This window comes from Triticum dicoccoides, chromosome 7B (genome assembly GCF_002162155.2).
Source record: "Triticum dicoccoides isolate Atlit2015 ecotype Zavitan chromosome 7B, WEW_v2.0, whole genome shotgun sequence".
Taxonomy (NCBI): Eukaryota; Viridiplantae; Streptophyta; class Magnoliopsida; order Poales; family Poaceae; genus Triticum; species Triticum dicoccoides.
This window is the reverse complement of record NC_041393.1, coordinates 590,004,531-590,026,988: the sequence shown is the minus strand read 5'-3', so window position 1 is coordinate 590,026,988 and position 22,458 is coordinate 590,004,531. Positions and strand designations below refer to the sequence as shown.

General features: G+C 46.4%; 1 protein-coding gene across 1 annotated transcript in view; it reads left to right on the top strand.

The window, feature by feature from the left end:
• Positions 1–21,592: 21,592 nt before the first annotated feature.
• LOC119340424 (choline monooxygenase, chloroplastic-like) overlaps positions 21,593–22,458 on the top strand; it is a 5,276-nt gene continuing 4,410 nt past the window's right edge. Inside the window, exon 1 of the mRNA XM_037612335.1 lies at positions 21,593–21,881. Within this exon, the coding sequence (XP_037468232.1) occupies positions 21,608–21,881 (274 nt within the window). The 5' untranslated portion in view covers positions 21,593–21,607. The remainder of the gene's footprint in view (positions 21,882–22,458) is intronic.

The following is a 22,458-nucleotide window of genomic DNA, read 5'->3' as shown; positions in this document are numbered from 1 at the left end:
CGGCAATACCAGCACGGATCCGAATACATCCCCAGATTCCGAACTATCAGACATAGTCGGAGGTTCTACCACCGAAATAACATCGTCAACCCACGAAATAATGGCTGTCATCGCCCCGTGGACTGAGCCTTTCTTGGCCTACCTAAATAGGCAGGAGCTCCCTCAAGACCAAAACGAAGCACGCCGCATTGTCCGGCGTTCTAAAGCTTACAAAGTCCATGAAGGAGAGCTCTATAAGAAAAGCGCTACCGGAGTGCTCCAAAGGTCATCTCCGAAGAGGAAGGGCGGCAGCTCTTGGCTGAAATCCATGCCGGACTGGGCGGGCACCACGCTGCAGCTCGAGCACTAGTCAGCAAGGCCTTCCGTACAAGTTTTTATTGGCCGACGGCCCGAGCAGACGCACAAGACCTTGTCCAACACTGTGTCGGTTGCCAGCTCTTCGCCAATCAGAGTCATATGCCCCCTACCGCTCTCCAAACAATCCCCATAACTTGGCTCTTCATGGTCTTGGGGCTGGATATGGTCGGACCCCTTAAAGGGGGAAGCCATAAGAAAAAATACTTATTGGTCATGGTTGACAAGTTCACCAAATGGATAGAAGCCAAACCAGTGAAAACGGCCGAATCCGGACCAGTCGTAGACTTTATATCCGGGGTCATACACCGATAAGGTGTCCCCCACAACATCATCACCGATAATGGCTCAAATTTTACAGCCGATGAAGTGAAAGCTTGGTGCAGCAAAATGGGCATCAAGCTCGACTATGCTTCCATCTACCACCCTCAAACAAATGGTCAGGTCGAAAGGGCAAATGGTCTCATCATGAGCGGCATCAAACCCATACTAGTGCGATCCTTGACAGAGTTGGATACTCATTGGGTCGAGGAGCTCGACTCCGTACTCTAGGGGCTGCGGACCACGCCGAATCGCACCACCGGATACACACCGTTTTTATGGTGTACGGCAGGGAAGCAGTACTACCATGCGATATAATACATGATTAGCCACGCGTACGCATGTATGAAGAGAAGGAAGCCGAGTTAGATCGGCAGGATAATTTGGATGCCCTGGAGGAGGAGCGCGATGTCGCTAAGGCCCGTCCCGCATTCTATCAGCAACAGGCTCGACGATACCAAAGCAGAGAAGTGCGGGCCAAAACTTATAATATTGGCGAAGTCGTTCTACGCTTACCAGAGAAGAAGAAGGACAAGCTCAAACCCAAGTGGGAAGGCCCCTTCATCATCGACAAAGTTCTCACTGGAGGAGCGTACCGCTTACATAATGCGTCCGATAACAGACTCGAGCCGAACCCATGGAACGCGGCCGGACTCCGGAGATTCTACGCCTAGCGCCGAACTCAGTGTTCGTCTCCTTAACCCTCCTTTTTCAATTATGCCCCCCCCCCTATTTTACTTTCTCGATCTCTCCCCTTTCACACACAGTATTTAATACAGTGCGGATTCCCAGATTACTCCGGCCGCACTATGTGTGTAAACTTTACCTGGGGGCTTCCTATACGTAAGCTTAATATAAATTACTTTAAGGGCTTTTTGCCCGTCACACATGCGTTTCTTTTTCCATGTGTGCCTTTTCTTCACCATTATATACATCGATATGACTTAAGACGTGGCCAAGCTGGGTTGCCTGGCTCCTGTGTTTATGCCCTATGTTCCCATTAATTCAGCTAGGGCATAAGGGGAGCACCTCTGTGATTGTTACTGCCGGTTGAGCCGGATGTGTACCTCAGACTGGGTGAAGCCGAAAGCTAGTTTCCTTAAGAGAATATTCGGTCGGTGAACAAAAGATGTCTTTGTTTATAATAACATTAATCACCAGAAATTGTGTATCCTGCACTTTGGTTCGCAGTCCGGACATGTGCCTTAACACATGCTTACCCAGGGAAAGTAACCCTTAACGGAACTATTCTCCCTGGAAGATGTTTCTTGCTAACCATGCAATATAACATAACTAGTTGGGTACTTGTCTGTTCAAGCACTTATGACCCCTATGCCTGGTCTCCACGCATACTCCGGTTTTATATAACCGAGCGGGTATTCGGACACACCCCGGACTTTAGGATCCGGGGGCTGAAGCGAAAAGGTCCGCCACGACAAATGATTTTAATCCGGCTAGGGGCTACTTATGTCCATCGAATTACACAGTCATTTGGACTGATTATATTCATCCTCTATACCATCCAACAGGCCATCTAACTTACAATCCTATTGAGAATACTTTGCGGCTAACGCCACCTGGTCATATACCGGACTCACGGGAATTTCTTGCCCATCTGGCCCGGCCGGTCCAACTTCGACCATATGGTTCGGGTCCAGCTTGGTGTAGTGCGTCTTCACCGTCGCCCATGCTTATCTTGCACCTTGCCGGCAGGCGGATATCTTCCACAAACGGAAGCGCCGCCGTGCTCCCTGAAGCATGTCCACAAGCCCCCACCCCCCATGCCCTTTGGCAGGGAGCTTGATGGCCACAAAGACCGTGCAATGCCCTACATCACCTGCCAAGCTCGCTCGTGCAGTTGTGAGAGGTCTTGTAGTAAATCACCTGCAGAAGCAGGCATCTCCTCCTTAGGGCAACCCGTCAGCATTCCTGCAAACATAACTTTTTCAATATGCTTCCTCGCCGAACTATACTACAGTTCGTTTAGGCACTTACGATAAATGCCGTGGTGAAGCCTTTTGTTCTCCTTCACGGAGTCCGCCAGCTGTGCACGGACGTCTTTCAATTCCACGTCCAGTCGAAGATTGGCATCTTGGAGCATATTCTTATCATGCTTCACTTGCGTAAGAATGTGCTCACCGGCCTTTAGTTGCCTCTGGAGATGTGACTCGTCGTCTCCCCCGCCCTCCGGATTCACTCCGGGGTTGCCTACAGAACTTTCTGTTAAAATTGCCATGCCAGCCAGTTGCCAACTGGTGCATTTTCATATAATTACGATAAATGTTACCATATGAGGCCTTCTGGGATTCCTCTAGCTTGGCAACTGTGGCCCTTAGTTGGGTCTTGCACTCCTCTAGCTCCCGAGACAATTGCTCATTCTTATCTACAAGAACCTGCGCATAAATTGATACTTAAAACTGTTGTTTCAACCGTTTAAAGTCTCAGGGGCTACTACTATACATACTTATCAAACTTTCTTACCCATATATCTTTGGTATACTGGACTATCGCCCGGGCGAGTCCACTTTGAGCGGCTCGGATGTATGTGTCTCCCGAATTGAAGGCATTAAATGCCTCTTCGGAAAAGATGTTGTTGCGAAGCACGGCCCATCGACGCCGATGATGCATGGCGCTCTCTACTTCCGAATTTGTGGCAGAGAGCATGTCTGCATCCTCTGTCGGAGGACTATGCGGCGTCGGCCCTACGTCCGCCTCCTCTTTCGAAATTGGTCCTGGAGCCCAACTGGTGGAGGCGTGGTTGGCAGGACCTCCAGATACAGTCCGGATACTCCTCTTCCTGCCAAGATATACAAAGGGCATCGTTATACTTCAAACGACAACAAATTACATGACATGTTGTTTTCTTACCTCTGTAGAGGCGTGTCGGTTCTAATCGCCTTCCTCTTGAGCCTACCCAATTCGGACGCCTGTGGCTGACGGGTCCCTAGGGGCTCGGCCCTGCGCTCCGAACGTCGCTTCTGCAAAAGCACGACATATCAGGAATAAGGTGTGACATCAGGAAAGAATCCTCTTCGGAGGATTGAGTTTTCGGCTCGGCTTACACGCGACGAAGGTAACAGTGTGGGATAATCAGCTGTGATAGCTACCAGGGCGCCGTCGCGGCTCATCCGATAAAATATCCCGTTGACAAGCTCCACGGCCGCATCTGGGTCTTCTTCGAGTCCCAGATCTAGGGCCCTTTTGGGGTCCTCTGGCTGCGGAGAAGGGCTGGTGATTCCTTCCACGCCCCTCCTCAGTTCCTGCTTGGAAATATCAACGCATGTAACTTCAGAAAAGAACACCACAATAAGTAAAGCGATAAAATAAATGACGACTTACCCAGTTTGGGGGATTGTACATGGAGAATCCGTCCCGCGGTTTGATATGAAGGAATTCTTCCTCTTCTCCTTTGAACAGGTCGGACAGTATCCTTACCAGAGCGGCAGGGGAGTCTGGACCCTTACGGCCGCAGCGGGTGGCATCGTCTGTCCCGTTGTAGTGCCACATGGGATTACTCCGATATTGCAGCGGTTGCACTCCCCGCATTATGCATATTGCCATCACCTCGACTATCGTCAGTCCGGATTTGGCTAGTAACTTTATCCTGTTCATCAGGAAATGTACTTCCCTGGAATCCTCTTCTTTGGGGCCTCGGGGGCGCTAGCTTAGACGTGCCCTCGGCGGGGAGTTACTGAACTTGGGGAGTCCTGTCCGGACTGGAACCGGAAGAGAAGCATCGTCAATATAAAACCACTCTGAAGCCCAGTTATCTGGTGCCTTCTTGGGAGTACCGGATAGGTATCCGGTCTCAGCGATACGCCATACTTCGGCCCCGCCCACTTGACATAGGGATTCTCCCTGGTTGCGGGGGACAAGGCAGAACAGCTTCTTCCACAATCCGAAGTGAGCCTCACAGCCTAGAAATAGCTCACAAAGGGCAACGTACCCTTCTATATGCAATATGGAGGCAGGGGTAAAATTGTGCAGCTGGAGGCTGTAGAACTCCAGAAGCCCACGAAGGAATGGATGAATAGGAAACCTGACGCCCCTTAACAGATGCGGAATTAAGCATATTCGCTCCTCTGGAGACGGATTGGGGGATCTCTCCGCTTGTTCTCCGCCGTTATAGGTGGCCACTCCGGCTCGAACAGGGACCATGAATGCCGGTGGGAGGAGCCCTTGGGTTTGTAACTTTATCAAACGGCTATGAGAAACTGAACACTCTCCCCAGTCTCCCGGCTTGGGGCAAGGGGAGCGAGCAGAAGATCTGCGACGACCGGCCATGCTGGAATGGTTTTTTCTGGGCGTTCTGTTGGATGCTTGCTTGAGGAGGGAGAGTGAGGTTTGGATCTGGGAATCCCCGTCTCTTCAAATAGACGGCTAGCCCGAAGGACCAAGGGTGGCGAATGCAAAAATGCCTCGACTCCTCACATTCGCTCGACATGTGGAAATGGTCATTATTGATACACTGAAGCCGAGGAGTACAACATTGATGAAGATGCCAGACACTATCGTCATGATGGGAACCTTGGAGTATTCGGAAGGAGGAACCCGCCTTGCAATGCCGAAGACAAGACTACGCGCCGGACTCATCGTCATTGAAGCCTGGTTCAGGGGCTACTGAGGGAGTCCTGAATAAGGGGGTATCCTGATAGCCGGACTATATTCATCGCCCGGACTATAGAAGCGTCAAGATACAAGACTCAAGACTTCGGCTCGTGTACAGATGGGACTCTCCTTTGCATGGAAGACAAGCTTGGCGATCCGGATATTATGTTTCCTTCCTTGTAACCGACTCCATGTAAACCCTAGCTCTCCGGTGTCTATATAAACCGGAGAGCACAGTCCTTAGAAGGCCGATCACAATTACAATCATACCATCATAGGCTAGCTCTTAGGGTTTAGCCTCTACGATCTCGTGGTAGATCTACTCTTGTACTACTCATACCTTCAATATTAATCAAGCAGGAAGTAGGGTTTTACCTCCATCGAGAGGGCCCGAACCTGGGTAAACATTGTGTCCCTTGCTTCCTGTTACCATCAGCCTAAGACGCACAGATCGGGACCCCCTACTCGAGATCTGCCGGTTTTGACACCGACATCAGCCTTATGGAGGAAGGGGGAGAGGAGATGGTGCAGGTAGAGGAAGGGGGAGAGAGACTGGAAGGGGTGACCGTGGGGGACGAGGATGAAGGGGGACAACGGTGGATAGAGGTAGAGGTGGGGCTCAAGAAGATAACTCACAGCCGGCGCAACAAATGGACTTGGATGTTGAAAGAGGAGCTCGTAAGCGGCTTGTTAGTGCCGATGGTTCAATCACTGTCAGGGGGCAACTGATATCAAACCTCGCTGGTAAGGTTGCTGGAACGGTCATGTTGCTGGAGGGTGCGACTCCAAGCTCTAGCAATAGTGCTCCGGTATCTACACCAGGGAAGAATCCTATAGTTAAGAGGAGGAGGCAGCAAGGTGATGATGGGAAGGACATGGAGTTAACTATGGAGGCGGCCTCCCTTGAGGAGGGCCGCCGAGCGTGATGAGGACTCTGTGTTGGAACTGCCGTGGGATTGGCGATCCCGCGACAGTACATGAGCTCGGCGATCTCGTGGGGGCTGGTGCGCCGTCGGTTCTATGTATTTTGGAGACCCAAATAGCAAAGAATCGAGTGGAAGGTTTGGTGGCATTGTTGGGTTTTCAAAGTAGTTTTGCAGTAGCTAGTAGTGGTCGGAGTGGAGGTTTATGTATCTTTTGGAAATCGGATATTAACTTGGTAATAAAGATTTTTTTCTCAGTATCATATTGACTCGTGGGTATTGGAGCCAGGCAATGTTCAATGGCGCCTCACTTGCTTCTACAGAGAAGCAAATAGAAGCCTAAGGTATAATACATGGGACACGATGAAGAGATTAAGAGGAGAAAGTACCCTGTCGTGGCTCTGTATAGGAGATTTTAATGAGATACTCCATCAGGAGGAGAAGATGGGGCCTAATCCACGGGATAGTGCTCAAATGGTTGGGTTCAGAGAGGCGGTGGACCTTTGCGGACTTTCTGATATTGGATATAGGGGGCTGGACTGGACCTTTGAGAAGCGAGTAACGGGAGGCCAGTTTTGCAGGGTCCGGCTAGACCGGGCTCTAGCCACGCCAAGCTGGTCGAATGTTTTTCCCTATGCAAGTGTTGAGCACTTAACAGCAGTTAAAAGTGATCACAACCCAATTTTGCTCATGAATGAACTAGAAGCGGGAAACCTCCGTATTGCGAAGAAGCCTTTTCGATATGAGTGTGCTTGGGAAACAGATGACCGGTTCAAAGGGGTAGTCAAGGCAGCGTGGAATGGCAATGGCCCGGCCTCCTCGGCCGCGGAACTGGCTAACAAGCTCCAATTCATTTCATAGTCATTATTGTTGGGTTTCGTAGTAATTTCAAAAAATTTCCTACGCGCACACAGGATCATGTGATGCATAGCAACGAGAGGAGAGTGTTGTCTACGTACCCAACGCAGACCGACTGCGGAAGCGATGACACGACGTAGAGGAAGTAGTCGTACGTCTTCACGATCCAACCGATCAAGCACCGAAACTACGGCACCTCCGAGTTCGAGCACACGTTCAGCTCGATGACGATCCCCGGACTCCGATCCAGCAAAGTGTCGGGGAAGAGTTTCGTCAGCACGACGGCGTGGTGACGATCTTGATGAACTACAGCAGCAGGGCTTCGCCTAAACTCCGCTACAGTATTATCGAGGAATATGGTGGCAGGGGGCACCGCACACGGCTAAGGAATCGATCACGTGGATCAACTTGTGTCAACTTGTGTGTTTAGAGGTGCCCCTGCGTCCGTATATAAAGGAGGAGAGGAGGGGAGGCTGGCCGGCCAAGGGGGGAGGCGCAGGAGAGTCCTACTCCCTCTGGGAGTAGGATTCCCCTTCCAATCCTAGTCCAACTAGGATTCCTCGGAGGGGAAAAGAGGAGGAGGGGGCCGGCCACCTCTCCTAGTCCTAATAGGACTAGGGGAAGGGGGTGGCGCGCAGCCCATCTAGGGCAGCCCCTTCTCTTTTCCACTAAGGCCCACTATGGCCCAAAAAGCTCCCAGGGGGTTCCGGTAACCCTCTCGGTATTCCGGTAAAATCCCGATTTCACCCGGAACACTTCCGATATCCAAATATAGGCTTCCAATATATCAATCTTTACGTCTCGACCATTTCGAGACTCCTCGTCATGTCCGTGATCACATCCGGGACTCCGAACAACCTTCGGTACATCAAAATGCATAAACTCATAATATAACTGTCATCGTAACCTTAAGCGTGCGGACCCTACGGGTTCGAGAACAATGTAGACATGACCGAGACACGTCTCCGGTCAATAACCAATAGCGGGACCTGGATGCCCATATTGGCTCCTACATATTCTACGAAGATCTTTATCGGTCAGACCGCATAACAACATACGTTGTTCCCTTTGTCATCGGTATGTTACTTGCCCGAGATTCGATCGTCGGTATCCAATACCTAGTTCAATATCGTTACCGGCAAGTCTCTTTACTCGTTCCGTAATACATCATCTCACAACTAACATATTAGTTGTAATGCTTGCAAGGCTTTATGTGATGTGTATTACCGAGAGGGCCCAGAGATACCTCTCCGACAATCGGAGTGACAAATCCTAATCTCGAAATACGCCAACCCAACATCGACCATTGGAGACACCTGTAGTACTCCTTTATAATCACCCAGTTACGTTGTGACGTTTGGTAGTACCCAAAGTGTTCCTCCGGTAAACGGGAGTTGCATAATCTCATAGTCATAGGAACATGTATAAGTCATGAAGAAAGCAATAGCAACATACTAAACGATCGGGTGCTAAGCTAATGGAATGGGTCATGTCAATCAGATCATTCTACTAATGATGTGACCTCGTTAATCAAATAACAACTCATTGTTCATGATTAGGAAACATAACCATCTTTGATTAACGAGCTAGTCAAGTAGAGGCATACTAGTGACACTCTGTTTGTCTATGTATTCACACATGTATTATGTTTCCGGTAAATACAATTCTAGCATGAATAATAAACATTAATCATGATTATAAGGAAATAAATAATAACTTTATTATTGCCTCTAGGGCATATTTCCTTCAGTCTCCCACTTGCACTAGAGTCAATAATCTAGTTCACATCGCCATGTGATTTAACAGCAATAGTTCACATCACCATGTGATTAACACCCATAGTTCACATCGCTATGTGACCAACACCCAAAGGGTTTACTAGATTCAGTAATCTAGTTCACATCGCTATGTGATTAACACCCAAGGAGTACTAAGGTGTGATCATGTTTTGCTTGTGAGAGAATCTTAGTCAACGGGTATGTCATATACAGATCCGTAAGTATTTTGCGAATTCTATGTCTACAATGCTCTGCACGGAGCTACTCTAGCTAATTGCTCCCACTTTCAATATGTATCTAGATCAAGACTTAGAGTCATCTAGATTAGTGTCAAACTTGCATCGGCGTAACCTTTTACGACGAACCTTTTTCCATAATCGAGAAACATATCCTTATTCCACTAAGGACAATTTTGACCGCTCTCCAGTGATCTACTCCTAGATCACTATTGTACTCCCTTGCCAAACTCAGTGGTATGGTATACAATAGATCTGGTATACAGCATGGCATACTTTATAGAACCTATGACTGAGGCATAGGGAATGACTTTCATTCTCTTTCTATTTTCTGCCGTGGTCGGGCTTTGAGTCTTACTCAACTTAACACCTTGCAACACAGGCAAGAACTCCTTCTTTGACTGTTCCATTTTGAACTATTTCAAAAATTTATCAAGGTATGTATTCATTGAAAAAATCTTATCAAGCGTCTTCATCTATCTATATAGATCTTGATGCTCAATGTGTAAGCAGCTTCACCAAGGTCTTTCTTTGAAAAACTTTTATTCAAGTATCCTTTCATGCTTTGCAGAATTATTCTACATTATTTCCGATCAACAATATGTCATTCACATATACTTATCAGAAATGTTGTAGTGCTCCCACTCACTTTCTTGTAAATACAGGCTTCACTGTAAGTCTGTACAATAACTATATGCTTTGATCAACTTATCAAAGCGTATATTCCAACTCCGAGATTCTTGCACCAGTCCATAAATGGATCGCTGGAGCTTGCACACTTTGTTAGCTCCCTTTGGATCGACAAAACCTTCCGGTTGCATCATATACAACTCTTCTTCCAGAAATCCATTCAGGAATGCAGTTTTGACATCCATCTGCCAAATTTCATAATCATAAAATGCGGCAATTGCTAACATGATTCGGACAGACTTTTAAGCATCGATACGAGTAAGAAAATCTCATCGTATTCAACACCTTGAACTTTGTCAAAAACCTTTTTCGACAAGTCTAGCTTTGTAGATAGTAACACTACTATCAACGTCCGTCTTCCTCTTGAAGATCCATTTATTCTTAATGACTCACCGATCATCGGGCAAGTCAATCAAAGTCTACACTTTGTTCTCATACATGGATCATATCTCAGATTTCATGGCCTCAAGCCATTTCGTGGAATCTGGGCTCATCATTGCTTCCTCATAGTTCGTAGGTTCATCATGGTCTAGTAACATGACTTCCAGAACATGATTACCGTACCACTCTGGTGCGGATCTTACTCTGGAAGACCTACGAGGTTTGGTAGTAACTTGATCTGAAGTTTGATGATCATCATCATTAACTTCCTCACTTATTGGTGTAGGAATCACTGGAACTGATTTCTGTGATGAACTACTTTCCAATAAGGGAGAAGGTATAATTTACCTCATCAAGTTCTACTCTCCTCCCACTCACTTCTTTCGAGAGAAACTCCTTCTCTGGAAAGGATCCATTTTAGCAACGAATGTCTTGCCTTCGGATCTGTGATAGAAGGTGTACCCAACAATTTCCTTTGGGTATGAAGACGCACTTCTCCGATTTGGGTTCGAGCTTATCAGGATGAAACTTTTTCACATAAGCATCGCAGCCCCAAACTTTAAGAAACAACAGATTAGGTTTACTGCTAAACCATAGTTCATACAGTGTCGTCTCAACGGATTTAGATGGTGCCCTATTTTAAAACGTGAATGCAGCTGTCTCTAATGCATAACCCCAAAACGATAGTGGTAAAGAGATATCATAGATCGCACCATATCAAATAAAGTGCGGTTACGACGTTCGGACACACCATAACGATGTGGTGTTCCAGATGGCGTGAGCTGTGAAACTATTCCACATTGTTTTAATTGAAGACCAAACTCGTAACTCAAATATTTGTCTCCGCGATCAGATCGCAGAAACTTTATTTTCTTGTTACGATGATTTTTCCACTTCACTCTGAAATTCTTTGAACCTTTCAACTATTTCAGACTTATGTTTCATCAAGTAGATATACCCATATCTGCTCAAATCATCTTGTGAAGGTCAGAAAACAACGATGCTTGCCACGAGCATCAGCACTCATTGGATCGCATACATCGGTATGTATTATTTCCAATAAGTCAGTAGCTCGTTCCATTGTTCCGGAGAACGGAGTTTTAGTCATCTTGCCCAAAAGGCACGGTTCGCAAGCATCAAATGATTCATAACCAAGTGATTCCGAAAATCCATCGTTATGGAGTTTCTTCATGCGCTTTACACTGATATGACCCAAACGGCAGTGCCACAAATAAGTTGCACTATCATTATTAACTTTGCATCTTTTGGCATCAATATTATGAATATGTGTATCACTACGATCGAGATCCAATGAACCATTTTCATTGGGTGTGTAACCATATAAGGTTTTATTCATGTAAATAGAACAACAGTTTATTCTTTTACTTAAATGAATAACCGTATTGCAATAAACATGATCAAATCATATTCATGCTCAACGCAAACACCAAATAACATTTATTTAGGTTCAACACTAATCCCGAAAGAATAGGGAGTGTGCGATGATGATCATATCAATCTTGAAACTACTTTCAACACACATCATCACTTCACCCTTAACTAGTTTCTGTTTATTCTGCAACTCCCGTTTCGAGTTACTACTCTTAGCAACTGAACCAGTACCAAATACCGAGGGGATGCTATAAACACTAGTAAAGCACACATCAAACACCTGTATATCAAATATACCCTTTTTCACTTTGCCATCCTTCTTATCTACCAAATATTTAGGGTAGTTCCGCTTCCAGTGACCATTTCCTTTGCAGTGTAAGCACTCAGTTTCAGGCTTTGGTTCAGCTTTGGGCTTCTTCGTGGGAGTGACAACTTGCTTGTCAATCTACTTGAAGTTCCCCTTTCTTTCCCTTTTCTTGAAACTAGTGATCTTGTCAACCATCAACACTTGATGCTCTTTCTTGATTTCTACCTTCGTTGATTTCAACATCACGAAGAGCTCGGGAATCATTTTCATCATCCCTTGCATACTATAGTTCATCACGAAGTTCTACTAACTTGGTGATGGTGACTAGAGAATTCTGTCAATCACTATCTTATCTGGAAGATTAACTCCCACTTGATTCAAGCGATTGAAGTACCCAGACAATCTGAGCACATGCTCACTAGTTGAGCGATTCTCCTCCATCTTTTAGCTATAGAACTTGTTGGAGACTTCATATCTCTCAACTCGGGTATTTGCTTGAAATATTAACTTCAATTCCTGGAACATCTCATATGGTCCATGACGTTCAAAACGTCTTTGAAGTCCCGATTCTAAGTCGTTTAAGCATGGTGCACTAAACTATCAAGTAGTCATCATATTGAGCTAGCCAGACGTTCATAACTTCTGCATCTGCTCCTGCAATAGGTCTGTCACCTAGCGGTGCATTAAGGACATAATTCTTCTGTGCAGCAATGAGGATTTAACCTCAGATCACGGATCAAATCCGCAACATTGCTACTAACATTTTTCAACACAATTTTCTCTAGGAACATATCAAAATAAACACAGGGAAGCAACAACGCGAGCTATTGATCTACAACATGATTTGCAAAATACTACCAGGACTAAGTTCATGATAAATTTAAGTTCAAATTAATCATATTACTTAAGAACTCCCACTTAGATAGACATCCCTCTAATCCTCTAAGTGATCACGTGATCCAAAACAACTAAACCATGTCCGATCATCACGTGAGATGGAGTAGTTTCAATGGTGAACATCACTATGTTGATCATATCTACTATATGATTCACGCTCGACCTTTCGGTCTCCGTGTCCCGAGGCCATATCTGTATATGCTAGGCTCGTCAAGTTTAACCTGAGTATTCTGCGTGCGCAACTGTTTTGCACCCGTTGTATTTGAACGTAGAGCCTATCACACCCGATCATCACGTGGTGTCTCAGCACGAAGAACTTTCGCAACGGTGCATACTCAGGGAGAACACTTCTTGATAATTTAGTGAGAGATCATCTTATAATGCTACCGTCAATCAAAGCAAGATAAGATGCATAAAAAGATAAACATCACATGCAATCAATATAAGTGATATGATATGGCCATCATCATCTTGTGCTTGTGATCTCCATCTCCGAAGCACCGTCATGATCACCATCGTCACCGGCGCGACACCTTGATCTCCATCGTAGCATCGTTGTCGTCTCGCCAATCTTATGCTTCCACGACTATCACTACCGTTTAGTAATAAAGTAAAGCGTTACATCGCGATTGCATTGCATACAATAAAGCGACAACCATATGGCTCCTGCCAGTTGCCGATAACTTGGTTACAAAACATGATCATCTCATACAATAAAATTCAGCATCATGCCTTGACCATATCACATCACAACATGCCCTGCAAAAACAAGTTAGACGTCCTCTACTTTGTTGTTGCATGTTTTACGTGGCTGCTACGGGCTTAAGTAAGAACCAATCTCACCTACGCATCAAAACCACAACGATAGTTTGTCAAATAGACTCCGTTTTAACCTTCGCAAGGACCGGGCGTAGCCATACTTGGTTCAACTAAAGTTGGAGAGGCAGTCGCCCGCAAGCCATCTCTGTGCAAAGCACGTCGAGGGAACCGGTCTCGCGTAAGCGTACGCGTAAGGTTGGTCTGGGTCGTCTCGTCCAACAATACCGCCGAACCAAGGTATGACATGCTGGTAGGCAGTATGACCTGTATCGTCCACAACTCACTTGTGTTCTACTCGTGCATATAACATCAACATAAATAACCTAGGCTCGGATGCCACTGTTGGGTTTCGTAGTAATTTCAAAAAATTTCCTACGCGCACACAGGATCATGTGATGCATAGCAACGAGAGGAGAGTGTTGTCTACGTACCCAACGCAGACCGACTGCGGAAGCGATGACACGACGTAGAGGAAGTAGTCGTACGTCTTCACGATCCAACCGATCAAGCACCGAAACTACGGCACCTCCGAGTTCGAGCACACGTTCAGCTCGATGACGATCCCCGGACTCCGATCCAGCAAAGTGTCGGGGAAGAGTTTCGTCAGCACGACGGCGTGGTGACGATCTTGATGAACTACAGCAGCAGGGCTTCGCCTAAACTCCGCTACAGTATTATCGAGGAATATGGTGGCAGGGGGCACCGCACACGGCTAAGGAATCGATCACGTGGATCAACTTGTGTCAACTTATGTGTTTAGAGGTGCCCCTGCCTCCGTATATAAAGGAGGAGAGGAGGGGAGGCTGGCCGGCCAAGGGGGGGAGGCGCAGGAGAGTCCTACTCCCTCTGGGAGTAGGATTCCCCCTCCAATCCTAGTCCAACTAGGATTCCTCGGAGGGGAAAAGAGGAGGAGGGGGCCGGCCACCTCTCCTAGTCCTAATAGGACTAGGGGAAGGGGGTGGCGCGCAGCCCATCTAGGGCAGCCCCTTCTCTTTTCCACTAAGGCCCACTATGGCCCAAATAGCTCCCGGGGGGTTCCGGTAACCCTCTCGGTATTCCGGTAAAATCCCGATTTCACCCGGAACACTTCCGATATCCAAATATAGGCTTCCAATATATCAATCTTTACGTCTCGACCATTTCGAGACTCCTCGTTATGTCCGTGATCACATCCGGGACTCCAAACAACCTTCGGTACATCAAAATGCATAAACTCATAATATAACTGTCATCGTAACCTTAAGCGTGCGGACCCTACGGGTTCGAGAACAATGTAGACATGACCGAGACACGTCTCCGGTCAATAACCAATAGCGGGACCTGGATGCCCATATTGGCTCCTACATATTCTACGAAGATCTTTATCGGTCAGACCGCATAACAACATACGTTGTTCCCTTTGTCATCGGTATGTTACTTGCCCGAGATTCGATCGTCGGTATCCAATACCTAGTTCAATCTCGTTACCGGCAAGTCTCTTTACTCGTTCCGTAATACATCATCTCACAACTAACATATTAGTTGTAATGCTTGCAAGGTTTATGTGATGTGTATTACCGAGAGGGCCCAGAGATACCTCTCCGACAATCGGAGTGACAAATCCTAATCTCGAAATACGCCAACCCAACATCTACCTTTGGAGACACCTGTAATGCTCCTTTATAATCACCCAGTTACGTTGTGACGTTTGGTAGCACCCAAAGTGTTCCTCCGGCAAACGGGAGTTGCATAATCTCATAGTCATAGGAACATGTATAAGTCATGAAGAAAGCAATAGCAACATACTAAATGATCAGGTGCTAAGCTAATGGAATGGGTCATGTCAATCAGATCATTCAACTAATGATGTGACCTCGTTAATCAAATAACAACTCATTGTTCATGGTCAGGAAACATAACCATCTTTGATTAACGATCTAGTCAAGTAGAGGCATACTAGTGACACTCTGTTTGTCTATGTATTCACACATGTATTATGTTTCCGGTTAATACAATTCTAGCATGAATAATAAACATTTATCATGATATAAGGAAATAAATAATAACTTTATTATTGCCTCTAGGGCATATTTCCTTCAATTATCACGATGGGGGAGGAGTACTTTTGGTTCGGTTTGTCAGGAGCTGCGTCTGCTACGTAACCAACTTGCAGCGCTACGAGCTGACCCATTGAGGATAGGACTGAGCGAAGAGGAGAGAAGAATTGAGGATCGAATGGTGGAACTTGCCTACAGGGAGGAAATTATGGCGAGGCAACACTCACGTATTTCATGGTTGTCCGAGGGAGATAGCAATAATCAGTTCTTCCAGAGGAAGGCAAATGCTCGCCGTGCAAAAAACTAAATTACAGTGCTTAACCGTGCGGATGGATCGACATGCACAGACTTGAATGAACTAGCAGGGATGGCAACGGAGTTTTACTCCCATCTATACACATCTGAAGGCACTATAGGCATGGAAGAAGTTTTATCCCATATCCCTATGAGGGTGGATGGTAATATGAATGGCAGGCTCAACGAAGGGTACACCAAGGAGGAGGTAAAAAACGCTTTGTTTCAGATGTTTCCGACTAAGGCCCCGAGCCCCGATGGTTTTCCCGCACATTTTTTCAAGAAACATTGGGAGTTGTGTGGAGATGAGGTCACAAGGATGATTATCAGATTGCTTGATGGAGTCAATTCATCGGAGGAGATAAACAACACGTTCATCGTTTTAATTCCCAAGATAGCCAGTCCAAAAATTTTAGGACAATTTCAGCTGATAAGCCTTTGTAACGTGGTCTACAAGATCGCATCAAAGGTCTTATCAAACAGGCTGAAGATTATTCTCCCCGAAATCATTTCCGAAGAGCAGTCGGCTTTTGTTTCTGGACGCCTTATCATAGACAATTTTATCACTGCTTATGAATGCTTGCATTATATGAAGACCAAGAGAGTGAAAGGAAATAGATTTTGTGCCCTTAAGCTTGATATGATGAAGGCATACGATCGTTTGGAATGGACCTACTTAAGATTAGTCATGATTAAGATGGAATTCAGTCTTCGGTTCACCGAGATAGTCATGAGGTTTGTCTCTTCGGTTTCCTTCTCGGTATTATTTAATGGTGGTAGTTTGGATGCTTTCAGTCCAACGCGGGGTTTGCGGCAGGGGGATCCCATATCACCATATTTGTTCTTGCTAGCGGCTAAAGGGCTGTCGTGCTTGTTGAAGGCCCAAGGAGGAATTCGGGGGATTTCAGTGGCAGAAACACCCCCTCGGTGAACCATCTCCTCTTCGCTGATGACAGCCTACTATTCTTCAAGGCTAGTGACGTAGCTGCCACATGTGTGGAAGAGCTCTTAAGGACATATTGCGATGCATCTGGACAGAGGATCAATGTGGACAAATCATCTATCTACTTTAGCAAAGGTGTATCTGTAGGCTACTTGTGACTCTATCAAGAATATACTTGCTGTCCATAATGAATCATTGTCAGAAAAATACTTGGGCTTGCCGACGAATGTGGGTAGGGCAAAAGAAGGGGCGTTTAAATACCTCAAGGATAGAATCTGGAACAAGGTCCAAGGATGGATGGAGAAGTGCCTATCAGCGGGAGGGAAGGAAGTTCTTATAAAGTCGGTGGCTCAATCAATCCCTACTTATTCTACGGCATGTTTCAAACTACCTCGGGGTTTATGTGATCACATCAATGGCATAATCCAGAAATTTTGGTGGGGAAGCAAGAATGGCCAGAGGAAAACTGCTTGGGTGTCGTGGAAGACCATGTCGAAACCAAAGTTCATGGGAGGTCTGGGCTTTAGAGATGTTGAGCTGTTCAACCTAGCTCTACTCGCATGCCAGGCTTGGAGACTGTTGATGGAACCGGAAACGCTCAGTGCACGCGTGCTTAAAGCTAGATATTACCCGAACTGTCACTTGCTGGACGCCACCCTGGGCGCGGCTCCGTCCTAGGCCTGGCGCTCTATCATCGAGGGCAGGGACGTGCTGGCACAAGGGCTGATAAAGAGAATCGAAAGTGGTCTTCAGACTAGCATTTGGCATGAGAATTGGCTGCCAAGGGACTACAAGCTCAGGCCCATTTGTGCTCGATCGACAAATCCACCAGCTTTGGTCTCGGACCTCATTGACCCTATCACCAGGGTGTGGAATAAGCAAACCCTCAAGGAGCACTTCATTGCACCTGATGTGGAGGTTATACAAAATATACCACTAAGCACTCGGACACAAGATGACTTTTGGTCATGGCATTATGACAAAAGAGGAGTGTTCTCTGTACGTTCTGCATACAAGATGATCTCTGCTATCAAAGCCCAACGGGAGGACTGGCTGGATCACCGACCAGGGCACTCAAATGTTGCAGCAGATAGGAAGTCGTGGTCTCAGCTATGGAAAGTGAAGGTTCCTTCCAAAATCCGAGTTTTTGTTTGGAGGTTGGCGCACACATCGATTCCAACAGGCGCAGTGCGGCATGAGAGGAAGATGGCAGACAACGCAACATGCTCTATTTGTGGTGCTGACGAGGACACTTGGCGACACTCCTTACTCAGCTGCCGCATGGCTAGGTGTGTGTGGGCTTTGGGTGATGAGGAGCTGCTTGAGCACGTCATATCAAATCAGAACGCTGATGTGAAGCTATGGTTGTTCTGGCTGTTCGAAACGACAAGTCATCATGATCTCACCCGAGTTCTCGTAACAATGTGGGCAATCTGGTGGGCTCGACGGAAAGCCATACACGAGAATGAGTTCCAGAGTCCGTTGTCAACCATGAGTTTCATCAATAGATTTTTGGAGGAACTCGATGTCGCAGTTGTTCAAGGTTCGAGGATGAACCCGGGCCGCTACTCAGCTCCGAAGGTGCGAGCTTGGCTGCCACCAGCAGGAGATGCAGCAAAAATAAATTGTGACGAAGCAATCTCTACTCTTGAGGAGAAAGGCGCATCGGCTATAGTGTGCCGGGACAGGTCAGGCAAATTTGTAGGGGCATCAGCGATTGTTTTTGATGGTGTGATCGACCCGTCAAGCTTGAAGGCGCAAGCATGCAGCGAGGCTCTTGCCCTGGCACGTGACTTGAATTTGCAGAGTCTCGAGATCGCTTCGGATTGCTTAGAGGTGATTACAAACATCAACAGAGAAGCTTCGCCAGTTTATGCGCCAATATTGCATGAAATCTATCTTACCAGAAACCTTTTTACTTCTGTTATTTTCCGTTTTGAAAGTAGGGAGAATAATTTCGAGGCCCACTCGGTAGCAAAAGGAGCTGCGTCTCTGCCGCTGGGCCGCCATGTGTGGCTAGGGGTATTACCAGACATTGCTTGTATTCCGGATATGATAATCCTTGAATAAATCCCTAGTTATCTTAAAAAAAACGAACGAACTCTTTCCTGATCTCTACTACCTTAAAAAAGCCTAAGGTTCCGTAGTCCATCTTACGTATGTCGTTTTCGTCCGCCTCCCTCCCTCGCCCTTCCCCGCATTGATTTCTTTTACACAGGTTTTTAGTCAATGTTCCGCCGATTTATTAGCACAAGATCATGGCGCTCTAATCACGTTTCCTTCCATAAAACAATCGGGAGACAACGGTATTTGGAAAGGGATTGATTGACAGACGTACGTGAGAGATAGTCCAAATAGTGCGCTGCCTCCTGCCTTCCTTGCCACACTGCGTTCCACCGGCGCCTGACCTACACGATGCCGGCGCCTTCCCATGACGCCGCAATCCCGGCGTCCCCCCACTACGTCGTCTCACCATGGGCGCGTGCTCCGCGGCGGCCTGGAACATGATGGTGCAAATTCAATCCTTTCGCATGGACCTGCCTCCTCTACCAGTCCTCCTATTGGTCAGCGTCCTCTGCTCTCTTCCCTTGTGTCAAGTAATGGTGGCCTCGTTATCACGCAACCTCCAGATCAGGCATGGAGTGAATGGAGTGTGTCCTCGATGAGATGGCTTCCAAGGGCAGAGGCATCCATCGATGCTCCATCTGGTACCAACCTCGTCGTCAGCATGAATTGTCCCAGTAGGTTATTTGTAACGAATTGTCCGTTTAATTACATCTATGTTCAGTTTGATACCAGCCTTCTGCAGCAGGTCAACTTAAAATAGCCATAGCAGCAGGTCAATAGTTTCATCGTCAAAGTCTTGTTTTTCTGAGAATCAACGTCAAAGTCGTTTAGGTTGTTTGGATCTTCCAATAAAAATGTATCTCTTTTATTTCCAGGCTGCTCTCAGGTATTGATTATGGCATTTTGGGATAAACTTCATGGAGCTAAAACACTGTAACCAATAGGATTATGCGTCTGGTCCATTCGTGTGCATTTGTGCCCACACTCCTGTCACTCCAGCCTATTTGTTTTTCCTATTTGTTACTTAGCCTATTTAACTGTTTTCCTATTTATTATTTCCGATAGGATTAGGTCAGAATAATGATTATATATCCTTTTAACTGTTTCAACTGAGCACTCATGACACTGTAGCCTGCCCAGCCGTTGGCATAACCGAGGAGGAGGGGCTTCTCCATCACGCTGATCAAAGAGGTGATCACGGAGGACTTCATCGTCATCTGTTGAGCGCCTGCCATGTCGTCGCAATACACTGTCGCACTATCTGCAGAAATAGATAAATCTAATCATCAAAGCCTCATTATGTGCTTCCTGATGTCCAATTCTTTTTGTTGTTACTATATTCAACCTCATCTCTGAAATTTTACATCTTCCTGTGTTGCTGCTATATGCAGGTGAATCAAGTTTCGCAAGGTCAGTGATTATTGAACCATCTGGTTAGGAAGAACTTGTTCACGCTTTTCTTTGTGAACAACCAAAATTGTTTTATTTTGAATTATTTTGTTATTCCAGCCTAACGAGTTTGACAGGAGTCTGTACTGGAGGAATACAGTAGGAGCATAAGATCAGAACAGTGGAACAATACTCAGCATCAATTAATCGAAATGGTACCTTGCTCTCATCTTTTCTCCACTACCGCAATTCTTTAAATTCCATATCGGTACAATACATACATCTACTTTACTTACACGATTACCTTTGAGTTTGATATAGCTGCGCATCTGATGTAAAGGTTGTTTAGGTAGCTCGCATCTTTTGCCCCTTCTTAGGGCTACTCAGGTTTGCATTTTTTTTCTTTCGTGGTTGGATTATATATGCTACTCGGGTATTTAAGGATCTGATCGTGCCAAATTTAATAAAATCTTGTGATGTCACCAGAGATTGCCTATTTGCTGACTCGCATCGAATTGTAAAAGTTCATAGTATGTTCAGGGTTTGATTATTATTATTAATGGACATTCCTTTAGAAAATAACCCAATGGAACTAGCATATTCTCTTTACTTGATATACCTAGACAAGATGGCTCTATCAGATTAGCTCTGAAAATTCTTTGCGTTGATGAGAAATGATACTGGCTCCCACCATTAATGTACTTGCTGAAAGTACATTTTATTACAGTACAGTCCTAGATTTTCCTCGCCAATGTTAACTTGTTACATTGTTATGGTTTTATTCTGTTTTGTCGTACTGGTTGATTAGGGGGAAATTTTACGGTCAAAGAAGAATGTCGAAACTACCTTAATTTGAATAATGGATAAATATAAGATCACTTCACGGTAATATATATTTTCTATATATAGCCCAAGGCGCTGTGCGAACCACTATGACACAAGCATTCCTCCATGTGTCTTCTCATAGGAAGATCCCAACATGGGTGAACAGAAGCAAATTATAACCAAAAAAAGATTTAGAGAAGAGGAGGGGAAGGAGGAGAGTACCGACTTAACGGTAAAATTAATATCTAATGTGTATGAGACATTGAGAATCCTAATACTATATATTTAAACTATTATACTAGAAATATGTATGATCCGTTGCAACGCACGGGCAATTAACTAGTTAAAAAAAAAAAACTCTTTTCCTCGTCCATCGCTAAGCAGAGCACCAACCGAGCAACAACGACAAAACGGAAGGCACTCACGGCCGGCCGGCTGCTCCCCCACTCCAATTCCTCCCAACCCGCACGCGGCTCGCCCGGGCCGGCGATGGCGACCGCGCAATTCCTAGCCCTCTCCTCGTCCTCCTCCGCCTCCGCAGCCGCCCGCCCCAGGGCCTGCCGGGCCGCGCCGTCCCGCGTGTGCGTGGCCGCGGCCGCGGCGGCGTCATCGTCGGGCGAGCCCGCGCGGCGGCTCGCGGCGGAGTTCGACCCGGCGATCCCGCTGGCCTGCGCGGTGACGCCACCCAGCGGGTGGTACACCGACCCGGGGTTCCTCCGGCTCGAGCTCGACCGCGTCTTCCTCCGCGGGTGGCAGGCCGTTGGTAACGCACACTCGATTCCCTGGAAATTTCCTTCCAGCTCTCAGGAGGAACAGTTGCTAGTTGTGTCATTGGCGATCGATTGTTGTTGATTCAGTTTGAGCTGCATGCATCATGTGTCACTTTTCTGGACACGGTGAGTCGGTGACAGCTGAACCGATTGCTGAGTGTTCACTGACAGACTGGCTTGAAATGGACAGTTCAGGTCTCGGGTGATCAGGTCCCGTGACTAACTAACTGGGATCATGGGCAAGGTGCTCGTATGGGATTAAATCACTTCCTATCGAAATGTTAACATATTTGTAGTTTTGTAACAGGAGTTGGTCTCCTAGAGTGACCGTCCACTTGAGCCTTCCTGGCTCAGAGAGAATTGTGATATGTTTGATAACATTGCTCACATCAATGCTTACTGGTTACTGCCAGACAATGTTTAGTCTGCCAACGAGTCGCTGATTGCTTTACTCTTTCTGTTGTACTCCCTCTGTTCACAAATGTAAGCCGTTTAATTTAAACAGCCAAAACATCTTACATTTGTGAACAGACGGTGTAGCTCACTTATGCTTCTTTAACTTTTCATTAA